We start from the raw sequence: 13,571 nt of genomic DNA on the forward strand, positions 1-13,571 counted from the left end.
CCAATACAAGCTCTGAGGTTTAGTTAGGATTGAAATTGGCGTATAGCTCTGGCTTTTCGCAATATTTTCCAGGCCGATTGCAGGTCAAGTCAAACCGAAACGCGATTTCATTTCTCCAGGCATTCCGGGAGGGGCCATGGGCTCCTAATACGCCAAAAATTCCTCAGAGAATTGACAGCGTACACTGTGATCCATCTGTACAAAAGCGTCACTGTCACATGAATCGTTGTGGTTGAACGACAGGCGTGTTGGCATCTATTGTTGCCAAGGGGCTGGAGCATATGGTGTAGGGGGCAGATGCGTAAAGGTGAACAACAAGGAAAGCTCATCCAAGGTTAGATCTGTCCCTTGATATCAACTTTTCGAAAAGCTTCGGATCTGGATGATTCAAATAGCTGGCCGGCCTTCCCGCTCAGAAAAACGATGTTATCTGAGCGATCTTCCAGCAGGTGCTGTCCACTGTGGTCGATTATGAACTGGGCAGCATCGGCATCAGACTCGAAGCCCAACTCTTCAGTGATGAAACGGAGCTTAACATCAGGTTTATAACTACAAAAGCATTAGCATTTGCCGTTCTGTATCAGCGTCACACGTAACGGCATGAAACGTACCTTTTGCAAATATTACACAATGCAGCAAGACGTTCTCTGGCGACAAACATATCCAGAAGATATGCGCCCATATTGGGCGTGTCAAGGTAAAGCTGGAAGAACTTGTGATAATTCCCCAAAGCCAAAGCCGACCGAACTTGCAAAGCATGCTTAATCGGCTTTTCCTCCTTTTCTGCTGCGGTTAGATCTGCCATCGTGTCGCTCAGACCAGTACGATTGGCAGTATGAATGAAATAAAGAATACGATACGCTTTGAACTCGATAGGATTGCCTTTTAACCCCAGAGAATAGAGGGAACGAAGTTGGGTCTGGCACTGGTTATACTCACCGATGTCCCCCTTTTCCAAGGCAATGCGGGCATGTATCTCATAGACGGAGACAGTGAAATCGTTTTTAATGCGTTGAACAGTGAGATCTTGTCGCATGGATTTGAACTGGTCGCAAATGTATGAATAATTCCCCTCTTTCCTCCACTTCTTCTTCAGCAAGTCCAAAGTTTGGCGCAGGATATGCACAGGTCGAACATTGGAAGGAATAGGAGGAGCAGTTAGGCGAAGATACCTCTTCTCCAACACCTCACTGGTTCCAATAATTGGGCCTGAGGAGGGTGGAGTTGGACTAGGTGATCTGTATACCGCCTTGTATTCGCTCTCGAAGCGGCGTTTGCGTTTACTGGCGGCCTCTTTTTGAAACTTACTTGATTTCGCCAGGTTGTCGTCAAAAGTGGAACGTTTGTCTGGTGATGGATATGAAATACGGGTCTCAAGGGATGATCGCGAGTTAGCATTATGCCACGGTGGTTGGTTAGATCCACCGTCGACAGAATCGGAGGACTTTCTTTTCCTGGACTTGGCGACAGATTCAGAAGATGATGGCGTGTGATTTCCGCTGTTATACAGTGCGTCACGGTCGGCTTTCACGAGGGCTTGCGGCAAAGGGACAGCATCCCAGTCTATGGTATACAAAGTGCCATTTTCTTTGGCTGTGCCAATCGTCTCCTTGAGCTTGGCCTCGACCTCTGCGCGAGACACGGTCGGGTCGTCGTTTTCGGGAAGAAAGGATCGTTGAACATATTTCCGGACGGATTCAGGCCACTCCGTCTTCGGCTTGGGCTGCTCTGCTTGGGCAGGAGACTGGGCACCAACGGAAGGCGGCACATAACCTGGGTACGGAGGTGTTGGAGGAGCGTACTGGCTGAAGCCCTGGCGGACTTGGACTGGAACAAAGGCAGGACCTGTGCGTGTGAGCTGATCGGTTCTGTAAAAGAGAGAGACAGAGGTTGATGAGGTTTCTTACTGGCAGCATAACTGTACGCGACCGGCTGGGTCCGTTGTGAGACGCCAGGCGCTTGCTGTGAGGCCGACCACCCTGGCAACATAGTGCTGGATAGTCGATTTACTGAGTGTTAGCTTTTTTGGTCGAAATAGCTCAAATGCCTGTGTGTATTGGCTCGAAATGGGCAGGCGTAGCGATTGTCGAGAATATTGGAGTCGATGTGTTCGAACTGACGGTGTGGACGTGGGAGAGGAGAAAATGACCCTTTCGTGTGGGTGGATAAGAGTCTAAACGCCCAAGCCCGTGACGAGCCGGCAGATTATCGGCTAATACAAAGTGTGTGGGTGGGTGGGTCTGTCTTGCATCATGAATGACCTTCAAGCGAGTTCAACACACGTCCAGCGAGTCATCTGGGGAAGTTGTCGACAAGATATAATTCTATTCACCTTTCCTTAGCTCAAGCCTTCTATTGCATGCAACCTTCAGCCGTCACAACATAGCCAGTGGACTAGACACCATAGCTCTGAGCTAACTTCGACGCGGCTATTAGTTGTATTACCGACCGTAGCCGAGCATCCGCTTCTTTATCAGCACATAATAACACAATCACGGCGGCTTTGCATTTGGACATCGTCTCCCGGCTGATCAGCCACTACGACATGACGAATGTTTCTGAAACACATAGATCTGACTACTGCATTGCGGCCATCTTATTTGCCAGATGAGATCTTGTTGTTTGTGCAGGATAATGTTGGGCTCTATGAGGGGTGAGCTTCGCCACTTGGACCTTCTTTAATGAAGATTAGGGTTTTGTTAACAGAGTGTCACAGGAAGCTAAAGCTTCCGAACCACCAGAATGGCCAAGTTTACTTGACATCCCATCGAATTTGCTATGTCGATAAAGCTGAGCCTAGAACAAACTCTATGGCATTGGATCTCAAGGACATTGACCGGTATGACTTCTATGCCGGGTTTCTGAAGTCGTCACCCAAAATCACCATCTTTCCCAAGCCTTTGAAGCGGTCTTCGCTTCATAGTCGAGCTTTATCCAATGCGGTATCTCCTTCGAGAAACGATTCCGCATCTCCTGGGCAAAGGGACAGTGCACATAGACCTCCACCAGAGCATCCCCAAGTGACGACGGCCACTTGGGTCTGCACCATTTGCAGCTTCTCTAATCCGATACCGGTGAATTTTGATCCTGCGGCAGCGAACGCACATACGCCGCTACCGCCATGCCTAGCTTGTGGAATCAAGCCAACACTGGCACATGTTCTAAAAGCAGCCATTAACAACGCCAGCCAACGTCCAACGCCCGTAATAAACACTTCTTCTGGCTTCAGTTCGCTCTCGAATCGACAACATGAATCAGATGCCCTTTTAGCAACATCAACAAACCCTTTGGATTCTTTTCAGCAAAGCCGCGGCCAAGCACTCGAGCAAAATAGGTCGGGTTCCTCGGTCGACGCTGGGGCATCCTTTGCGTGTCCGCGGTGCACATTTTCAAATCACCCGTCATTACTTGCCTGCGAGATTTGTGGCGCGCCCCTTTTGTCACAGAATACCCCTAGCATAAAAACCGAGTCGCCCACGGTTCGTACGGAGTCCCCAGGTCCTGTCCACGAGGCTCCCAGCAATGCACCTTCAGGCATTGACGTGGCTGACAGTATCAAGATTTCCTTTCGGGGTGGGGGTATGCAGATATTTTATGAGAGGCTGAAGGGAGCCATAACACAAAGAAAATGGTTACTACAGAATGCTCCTCCGGTTCCCAAAAATGGAAGGAGTGCAGACCCAAATACTCTAGCTGGTTCATCAGATACATCGACCAGTCGAACCAAGACTGCGGGTATTGCAGGCCTGGAGCAGTTGGGTCTCAATATGCATAAGAACAACGAAATGCTGATTGGCAGTGCGTTTGAAGATCTGGAGGCGTTGATGTCGTCAGCAAAGGAGGTCATTGCTCTCGCAGAACGATATGCTCGCCAAACGAATGGTGTCACTGGCGGAGCTTCAGCCGAAGAAAATGCCATCTTGGCAGAGTCCGCAAGCCAACTAGGCTTGGTTACTACGAAGGACATTGTTGCCGGCGGAAGTTCTGAGTATCTATACATATCCGAACTGTCTCGGAATCTTGCCGAGTTCCTGGCTGATGACTCGAGAGGTGTCTTGAAACGAGCCGGAGGCATCATCACGCTCGTCGATTTGTGGGCCATGTTCAACAGAGCAAGAGGGGGTGTCGAGCTTGTCAGCCCCATGGACTTCGAGAAAGCTGCACGTTTGTGGGAAAGTCTAAAGCTTCCAGTCCGGCTGCGAACCTTCCGCAGCGGCGTAATGGTAGTCCAGGGCCACGATCGTACCGACGACGCGACTATCAAGTCGCTGCTTTCCTGGCTGCAGGATCTACACGAATTTCCCCCAGAGCGAGAAGTCACCTGGGATTGGAGAGAGTTTGGACGTGGCGTTACGGCCCTGGAAACTGCGGAACGATTCGGTTGGAGCATTGGTGTTGCCGAGGAGGAGCTACTAATGGCAGAAGAGCACGGCGCTCTATGCCGAGAAGAAGGGTTGGAGGGGTTAAAGTTCTGGAAGAATTACATTGATACGGGTGATGCCCCCCCGCCAAAGAGCAAGGCCAGGCTTGAAGATGAGGCTATCATAAAGGCACTGCAGGATAGCGGATTCATGTAGAATACCGAGCTTGCGTAAGAAGCCATGCACAGGCTAATACGCGGGCACTCGGATGCACAACTTAGACTTCAAGTGATATTGTGCCAATCATTGGTGTTGGTGAGCTCGTGCCTACCAGCTTGTTTACTGATTTTTTGCACGCCACGAGTTATATTGACAAATGCTTGTGCCCCGACTAAGAGCTTGCCCGCTTGATAAATTACTGCCATGGCCCTAACCGATGTCTATTACGATCCTAAACGCTATGCCTCTTTCTTTAGCCCCAGCCCGGTGACCTGGGTATTAAAAACTGTTCCCATCGCTATTTTACCATTTGAAAAAAAGAACACAGAAACCGACAATACGATGGACCAAAAAGTGGAAGAGAACACCACTCTTTACCACTCAAACAACGACATGCGTAGACATGTGTTCCACAGCTTCTTTGATTGTACGTAACATGCGCTGATTTACGCAGAAGGGGCAGCGTATGGGCCGGTCATTGGAAGAGACTGGTCCGTCCGAATGAATTGGTGTTAGAGTCAGATCGTGGCCACCCATTTCCTGTGTAGGCATTGTATACCGCGGGTCGGAAGAGGAGTCCTGTGGACCAGGCGTAGCTACCATGCCCGCCACATGTATCCCAGCCCGCTCAACGCGCTCCCTCTCCTCTCGAACCGCGGCAGCTTGTTCTTCGGCCGCCTGCTCCTCCTGTTGGAGCTGGCGCAAAGCGTTTTGAAGAACGACCTCGGGGTCATCGTCGGCGTACATTGGCTGCTCAGACGGGGGTGGCGGCGGAGGAATAGGTTCGGGTTGGGGGACGGCGTGTTGCGGCAGCAGCGAATGGTTTGATGAGGTGCTCATCCTTCTTAAGACCTCGTCTCGCACCAAGGCGCAGGTGTTCAGACTGGCTTCCACGCCCACCACGCGTAGGACTTGTTCCCTGATTGCGGCAGGACTCGTATCAGACGTGACTGCCATCACCCTAGGAACACAGTCGGCCAGGTAGTCGATATCCTCGGCGAGGTTGATGGCACCGTCCCCCGATCGGCGTTGTCTGCGGACCAGAAGACTATAGCGCTTCTTGAAGCGATGTATCCAGCCGGGAGAGAACTCGGGCACGTTTTGGCCTCTGTACCGTGGTAGTTGCAGAAATATCGACTTTGCCTTCTCGCCTAACTCGTCATTCGTCGGTGGTCGCCCTGCAGCCTGGACTTGTCGATACCAGAGAAGCACGAGCTTTTCGACGTCGGGCCAATTGCCAAATCGCAGGCGCGAGCCAGAAAGTTGTGGGTTGTTTCCGTCCAGCCGCGAGTACTTAGCTGACAGGGAATGAGACACGGTTGACTGACTGATTTGCTGGCCAAACTGTGAATGGAACCATGCGATGCAGGCTTTGTGCGGTGGGCGGATGGTTTGGGCTTCGGCCCACCTCCGCAGTGCGCGGCGTTGGTCTAGGGTTAACGAATGCCTTTCCTTGATCGTGTGTTCCGCGGTTTGGGTGAGGTCGGCTGGCGGCGACGGCATCAGCGCAGGGTCGGTCGACATTGCCTCGAAGCGAGTTTGCGCGTTGAAGGTTGGAGTTTGGCTAGGACCGTGAAGGTGTGGTTGAAGTCAGTTTAGAGTGGGGTCGCAACTGCTGTCCCGGGAAGCAAGTTATGGAGAGCGGACGTGAGCGCGATGAGCCATGGCAATCGAACATGGGGGGGCACCAACCCAGGTACCTGGTAGTACTAGGTAAGTGCCCCATACTAGCTAGGGTACCTAGGTACATACTAGGTACAGGTATTCGACCCCTCCGACGTCAATCAATGCGGCCCGGCGGCCTATTACTTGCGGAACGAACGAGTGACCTTGACTGCTACTTAGAAGTACTAAGTACGGCGTACAAGGTGTTAGGCTTTGATATTGCCGATGGGTTGGGCCCTACCGAAACTCCAGAAAATCGTCCGCGCCCAATTTCGTCTGGTAATTCTTAACCCTAACCCTACACATACCCTGGAGCCTAGAACCCTACAAGACCGAGATCCAGCCACGTTTGGCCATTACCCGTAATGTGGAACTTTTCAACCCGGTAATGTCAAAAAAAACTAGTACGGAGTACATGTTTTGATGGTAGCTCCGGTACTTTCCCGTCTGTACGTTGCATTGTTACGACTTTGAAATCTTCGCATTCTCTGATCTTCTCGCCGAGATGTCGTCGGGATGACTAGAGAATGGCCCGGAAGCTCAGTAAGATGCGACGAGGCGATGTGATGACAGGCAACATGGCATAATAATGGCGCTATTGACGTGCCTCCGGTTCTCCGCATTTTCACAACTGCCGGTCAGCGTCAACGCTCATCGGCGTCATCGCCTACTACGTACGTAAGTGCTTAGATACGGCCATGTGGCGTCAACCACCAACCAGAGCACTTTGATGAGCATCACAGCCCATTCCCTCCCGCAAGAACTCTTCGGCCACATCGGCCGAGCAAGTATCCGGCTTGTGATCCATAAACAGTCATCACTTCAGCTTCAGCCATTCCCAATAGCCCGACCCTGATCATTGGTGAACCATGACCACAACCGTATGCCCAATTGAGGCTCTACCCAACGAGGTAAATCTGCGCGCTACCCGCCTGATCCCAGTTTTGCTTAGACGACATACCTAGGTGTTGGCTGCATCGTTGGCATGCCTCTCGACAAGGGAGCTCATTCAAGTCGTCCCGGTCAGCCGCTGCTTCTACACACTCGCCACCCGGATTCTCTATCGCCGCTTGATCGACGTATCGCCTCTCCCAGACAATCGACTGATTCTCGATTGCTACCACCCCAGCGAAAGATTAACGACGCCGCCATTGTCATGCAGGTATCTTGGTCTCAAGCGAGTGGGCGAGCAACCCATCACAGACGAATCCCTCAAGTTTAGTGACCTCGGCAAATTATACTCGTCTTATCGTCCAGTCATGAAGGAAGAAAGTCGCGATAGACGGAGAGCTTCCCGACGTACGGGGAGCAAGGCTTTGCAGGGTGACGAGACTGCCACCCAGGACGTCTACCTTGACCACGATTTGCTGTTTTCACAACTGTGCGCCGTCACGTACGTGGTGAAGGAGGCCTCAAGGCCAGGATTCTACATCAGCCAGGTGAATACGTGTGACGGCGTTATTCGCGTATGGCGACCATGGCTGGCAGAAAAGGCGAATCTGAATGGTGCCGCTGAGGGCTTACACTCCAAGATTGTCGATTTTGACAAGTTTCTATGGGTTGATGTCGGCAAGAACGTTGGCCTTAGATTTCGAGTCGTGCTTGGACCAGCCGAGCGGCTGCCGTTGCTCAGTGGCCCGGGCGACGATTCACCGGTATCCTATACCTTGATCTACGAAGGTATGTCAGCTGGTCCAGTTTTGAAGTCGTTCAGGATTTGTGAGAGACAGCTTCTGACATTTCACACGGGCGCAGAATTGGTTGTGCGAACGACCACGCTGCTCATGGCTGTGGAGGCGTCGACTGTGCAAGAGGCTTCCCCCTCATCTAAAGCTATCATAATTTCACAGATTTAGGTGCCGGGACTCAGCATCTTGCGCCAGCTTGACCTTCGAAACGCGTGTGCTAAAGATGAACTACTGCAGGCCTTGTGTCAATCGTGGCATATCGAGTTATGACTTTGATCCTGAGAGCATCCTGGAATATCGCGGGCGAATCTAAGGTCTCATTTCAGGTAGAAAGATTAACAACGGCTATTGGCCTTTCGATTCTCGCTTCTCGGGCTTTTTAATGATGGATAAGTTGCCCGGAACGCCTACGTTTTTGGTCAAGTTACCTACTGCGATAACCAACCATCGCCTTCCAAGCACCTTGTTACGGAATCTCAGGTAAGGTCAGCAAATTGTGGGGAGACGTGATGTATCGATGGGATAGTAAGATGTCAAGAGGTCCGCCTTTCCGATGCTATAGTTTGGTTTATTAAATTTATATCACTCACAGTTATTCTGCCATATCATCCCTCGTATAGTGAGATGCGGAGTGAACAGTTTAGCAGAGCGTGGATGTACTAACTGAGTTATATTTCTTTGGGAAATGGCCAGCTTGAGGCTATGGTCTGAGTTAAACCCGAACACATGCTCTTTTGTAGGTCTAGTAGAATTATTAGCATCTGAGAGATGCCTTGGTCATCAGACTATTGACTGGGCGTGCGCCACATGATGGAGATCCTAAAAGCAGATCACATACGACGATCTAATTGGCATTCTTTCGCCGTGAGCCGCTTGCCGGAATGGCGGCTAGCTTCATTAAAAAAGGATCAGGGGTCATACAGGAGCAACAGAAGCGAATGTGTGTTCAATGTTTTGTGCGTGTCATAAAGATTTGGCCTTCAATAATCTCCAGCACTGAGAAGCTATACAACGCGGATCCCCAACTGTTCACAGGACATGGAGGTCAGTTGACGATTCGGCAAAGGCGAATACTGAGAAACTGCCTTGCTGCAGTACAGCTACTGACCCGTTCTGGCATGAGATTAAAAGGAAGGCGAGAACAGGTTGGGTATTGGGTGGACTGCCGCCAAGACAGCGATGCGTTAATCTATTCCAAACTTGACGGATATGGATCATGAATAACTTCCCATGGACTGGGATTACTGAGCAGTGTACGGAGCAATGATATATCAATATCTGAAGAGGAGGTACGAATGCCATACTTCTTGATGCATACCAAAAAGCCGGAGATCAGGGAGAGGGGAGAGTCATGGCACATAGGGGGAAAGACTCACTCACTCACCCTCTGGCTGAAAATATCGACTGTATCCTACCTCGCAAATCACACGGAGCCCGTGGTCTCGTTTGCCCTCGCACAATTCATAGATTGCGGGCGTCGTGGCGCTGGGTAAGACTGCCATTGATGCGCTTCATTTCTGGCATTAAGTAAAGGATGGAATAAAGCTAGGGACTATTGAAAAAAAGGGACGTAGAATATGCGTCCGGAGGTAAAAGAAGGGAGATACCCTCCACCCGAAAAGCAATTTTTCCACTTACGACGCTGGCGAGGCATGGTTCATTGGCATTGTCAAAGCTGGTGAGCTCCAACGAGTCGCTTTGATGATTGGTGTTTTGCGAGTATGCCGATATTTACGAGCGCAATACGGCCTCATTTCGAATTTATGCGCGTCTTTGTGCAGCAACCCTGAAGTGAAGCAACCCGTTCACTCCATGGCCGATGTGTTGGCGTTTGAAGGGGAGCTCAAAAGTCTATCATAGACCGCCCTTGCGTCAGACGTGGAAAGTGGCCAATGACCCATCTGAACAATGCCCAGGGGGGGGGGCAGGTAGGCGCGATGGAGCTAATCCCTCCATGTCCCGTCCCTGCCTACTTTACCCAAGTGCTCAGCAGCTCCAGCAGCTCCGTCCCGAAGAAACGGAGTGGAGTGAAGCGCACATGTGCACTGGAGACAGGCGGGGGAGGGGGAGCATGGGGACGTCAATGCCTGCCAACCTGCTCCCGAACTCCTTCAGCCCCTCGCTCTCTCCAGAGTGTCGATCCTGCCCTTGAGTTCTCCACACCTGTCAACTTCATCCGCACCTGTTCCACGCGCGCAAGTTTCATCTTCTGCCTTCACGTCTTTTCCGCAGCTTTGGATCGAAGCCATCTGAACCCCTGCGATCCCGTGCTCCGCCCTTACCGCGGCCACCGTCACCCTGCTTCCAACTTTTGTCGACAAAGCAATAACTTGGGTCCCAGAGGAACTCGAGAATCGATATACAGCCACCATAAGCATGTCCCTTGGCTGCAGGTCATGGTCTCGGGGACTGACTCTCTCCACCTGCGTCAACTCCATCCTGTCATGAGGAACCAAGCACCTCAATGACCCAACCCCGTGAGAGAGGAGGCAACTGATGAGGTGTTTACTAATTCCGTGCCAAGCGTGTCTCAGCTACTGTCGTCTGAACTTTAGGGCCGTTGATCGAAGTTGATACATGCACACTATATGCACACAAATTCATTATAGGATGGGATATCTCATCGTCCGGTCTAGGAAAGCCTCGCCATGGGAGAGGGGAAGAAATCCAGCTATCTACGCCGCAATTTCACTGCCTTATGAGCCTGTATCTCTTTTTTTGATCATGGCAAACCCAGAATGCGCTTTTCGAGTTAAACCGAAACGATGATGTGGGGATCGTCCCTCGGCTTTGACCCGATTCCATTACCATGTTCGTTGCATCGCTGCGTGATGCGCAGCGTGGATCAATCCATACTCGGCGTGCAATCCCTATAGATGCAAATACAACGGATATATAAGCTTCGGCAATACAACGTGGTACATGCCGTGCATAAACTTGGCGGCGAGCTGGGTGGTGTGCGACAAAGCAGCCCCATTCAAAGGGATGCCATATTATGCCTAGCCACGTCGGTGACAGCATCTCCCTAAAATTAACGGACGCCTGGCTCGTCACAGACCTAGTATTCTCGGGCATCTTCTCGTAAGCCTCCGAGGTGGCTGTCATTTTTTTCTTTTGGATTCCACAGTGTACATATCTACAGTGAGGGTCTGCATCCATACTTGGCTCCTACGAAGAAGCATGTAGTCTCGTGTAGTGTCGAGACCATTTTTCTTTTGCTATCTGGCGATCCAGTCGTAAGGATGTCTCTCACTTGTGCCACACAATCATCCGGTTTTTCACTTTTGCATTTTTAGCACAACAATCCAACAGTGTAACACGTCGGTGTGAAGAACTCCAGCCGTTTCTTCTTCTCAGTTTGTGTTCTTCCCATTGTGGGCTTCTACATCCTGTCTCTTGTCTCCGAAGACCTGCTTCACTGTCAACGGTGATCGTGTCTCGTTTTGTTTCTCACTAAAGAAATATTAGCAGGAATTGGTATCTATCTTCTTTCGCTTTCGCTTTCGAGCTTGGCTCTCGCCTCGCATTCTCTGGCTCCTTATATACCACTCTCCCTGCTTTCCACTACCGCTTGCCCTTCGATTTGTATGGTTTTATCTTCCAATTGCAGGTTCCAAGATGAAAATGGCATGGGACATCAAAAGACCCGGCGATATTATTTCGAGGCCGCTTCCTCCGCGGATACCCAACTCTCCAGACTCGTTCGACACAAACAATGTTGAATATTTTAAAGATGGCGATATTCCACCAAGGTCGATGACGAGTTCATCATTCTCAAACTGCCAAAAGCCGATCAAGTATGGAAGGGGTAAATATGCTCATGTTGAGCTTGTACCGCAACCAAGTGATGACCCAGACGACCCTTTGGTACGTACATGTATGGTTTGGCATTAGAACAAATTCAACTAACAATACCTCTCTGAAATAGAACTGGCCACGATGGCGGAAAGATCTCAATTTGTTTTCACTTCTCGTCATGGTTGGTCTCATTGGGGGGATGAAGACGGTATTCATTACTACTGCCGGTTCTCTGGCGACTCATTATCGAGTCTCCAACATGGCCATTGGCGCCTTGACGGCTGGGCCTCTAATGGTTTCGACGTTAACAAGCCTAGTTGGCTCCATTGTTGCCAAGTTGTATGGCAAACGGCCGGTTTACTTGATATCGACGTTATTTTTATTTCTTGGAACCATCTGGAACATGACTGCAGGCGATAACTACGGTTCATGTCTTGGAGCTCGGGTTTTTCAAGGCCTAGGATGGGGTTCATTTGAGACGTTGGTGATGGGGTCCATTCAGGACACTTACTTTGTAGGTGCAATCGGCAGACACGTCAACTCTCCTCTACAATGGACGCTAACATGGGCTCTTCATTGTTCAACAGGAGCATGAACGAAATCTGCCAGTATCCATATATAACCTCTTGACCATTACCACAACTTGGGGCTCGCCTCTTCTCGGTGGTCTGGCATCTAGCAATGCGAAGAGTTTCACAAGCCAGTTCCGCATCATCAACTGTCTCTACTTTCTGGCTCTCCCACTTCTTGCCTTTGGAGCCCCTGAAACAGTATTTGACCGCTCAAGGGCAACTATAACTCCTCTCCCCATACTCGGTCTGGACGGAAGGCGACCCCGGCGGTTTCGCCATCGGCGGAACATGGAGACTGCCGTGGAATACATCAAAAAGATGAAGCCGCTCTCGTTTAAAGCTTCGATAACAATGTCGACTGTTCTTCAGGTCCCTCGCGCCATCATCGCCCCGACTACCAGCCTCCTATTCGTCTTGACATTCATCCCGTACGGTGCACTTTGGGGTTTGACATCTTCGGTTTCTATCCTGACCACACCTGCACCTATCTCACTAGACGTTTCCCTCACAGGAACCATGATGACTGGTCCATGGATCATTACGTCACTGGTCGTAGGGGGCTTCTGTTTCTATCGTGGATTGTACGAACGCTTCACAAAGCGTGTCAGCTACCTCATTATCAGCACGGGAGGCATCCTGTCCCTGACAGGCTTGCTCTCGTATGGCCTTGGCATCCACAATTTCATGACAGCCGATCCCGGGCCTCCCGCTCCGTTCTTCACCTCAAACACTGCCGGTCAGATCAGCCTGCCCCTGCTGTCACTGCAACTAGGCATCCTTGCCGGCGGCACTTATACCCTTGACACAATCACGAGACCCCTGCTCGCACGGTCCGCATCCTTCACGTCGTCCAGCATCGCCGTAGCTCAGCGCAGCATCGGTGACATGCATTCCGGTGTAATTATACTGCGAAACCTTGCCGCGGGGGTATTTGTCCTCTCCATGCCCAACGCATTCACCGTCTATGGCGCCCTCAAATCGGTCGTCATTGGCCTAGGTACTACACAAGTGATACTCACAGCATTGACCATGACGTTGTGGTGGTACTTGGACGAATCCATCTGGAGAGCGGATGGAAGGGTTATGAGACTCGTTGACCTAAAGCTTCTGAAGCAATCATTAAATTTCTTCGATGCCGATTAAATCAGTCAAAGCATAAAAATGAAAAAGAAGAGTAAACAAACGACACGGACATAAAAAGAGGACAGAAACGTCTGCCTCTGCGCCGAAGATGGGCAAGCACGACCATATGTACTGAAACTGCGGTA

At 50.7% G+C, this 13,571-nt stretch overlaps 5 protein-coding genes across 5 annotated transcripts; 3 read left to right on the plus strand and 2 right to left on the minus strand.

Annotated features, from left to right (window-relative positions):
- Nucleotides 1-335: 335 nt before the first annotated feature.
- On the minus strand, nt 336-1,989 carry THP3 (the record flags this gene model as incomplete). Its single annotated transcript, XM_014692928.1, has 3 exons — nt 336-549; nt 612-1,845; nt 1,908-1,989. The coding sequence occupies 3 exons, from the start codon at nt 1,987-1,989 to the stop codon at nt 336-338; spliced, it is 1,530 nt and encodes a 509-aa protein (XP_014548414.1).
- An 821-nt stretch (nt 1,990-2,810) lies between these two features.
- Nucleotides 2,811-4,577, plus strand: vps36 (Vacuolar protein-sorting-associated protein 36; the record flags this gene model as incomplete). The annotated part of the gene is made up of 1 exon (XM_014692927.1): nt 2,811-4,577. One exon carries the CDS (start codon nt 2,811-2,813, stop codon nt 4,575-4,577), a length of 1,767 nt encoding a protein of 588 aa, XP_014548413.1.
- A 384-nt stretch (nt 4,578-4,961) lies between these two features.
- cbh2 (CENP-B 2) lies at nt 4,962-6,104 on the minus strand (the record flags this gene model as incomplete). The annotated part of the gene is made up of 1 exon (XM_014692926.1): nt 4,962-6,104. The coding sequence occupies one exon, from the start codon at nt 6,102-6,104 to the stop codon at nt 4,962-4,964; it is 1,143 nt and encodes a 380-aa protein (XP_014548412.1).
- Nucleotides 6,105-7,114: 1,010 nt separating this feature from the next.
- G6M90_00g021360 (uncharacterized protein) lies at nt 7,115-8,101 on the plus strand (the record flags this gene model as incomplete). The annotated part of the gene is made up of 3 exons (XM_014692925.1): nt 7,115-7,156; nt 7,211-7,925; nt 8,001-8,101. 3 exons carry the CDS (start codon nt 7,115-7,117, stop codon nt 8,099-8,101), a joined length of 858 nt encoding a protein of 285 aa, XP_014548411.1.
- Nucleotides 8,102-11,551: 3,450 nt separating this feature from the next.
- G6M90_00g021370 (uncharacterized protein) lies at nt 11,552-13,446 on the plus strand (the record flags this gene model as incomplete). Its single annotated transcript, XM_014692924.1, has 3 exons — nt 11,552-11,800; nt 11,862-12,245; nt 12,319-13,446. The coding sequence occupies 3 exons, from the start codon at nt 11,552-11,554 to the stop codon at nt 13,444-13,446; spliced, it is 1,761 nt and encodes a 586-aa protein (XP_014548410.1).
- Nucleotides 13,447-13,571: the final 125 nt, after the last annotated feature.

This window comes from Metarhizium brunneum, chromosome 1, assembly GCF_013426205.1.
Source record: "Metarhizium brunneum chromosome 1, complete sequence".
Taxonomy (NCBI): Eukaryota; Fungi; Ascomycota; class Sordariomycetes; order Hypocreales; family Clavicipitaceae; genus Metarhizium; species Metarhizium brunneum.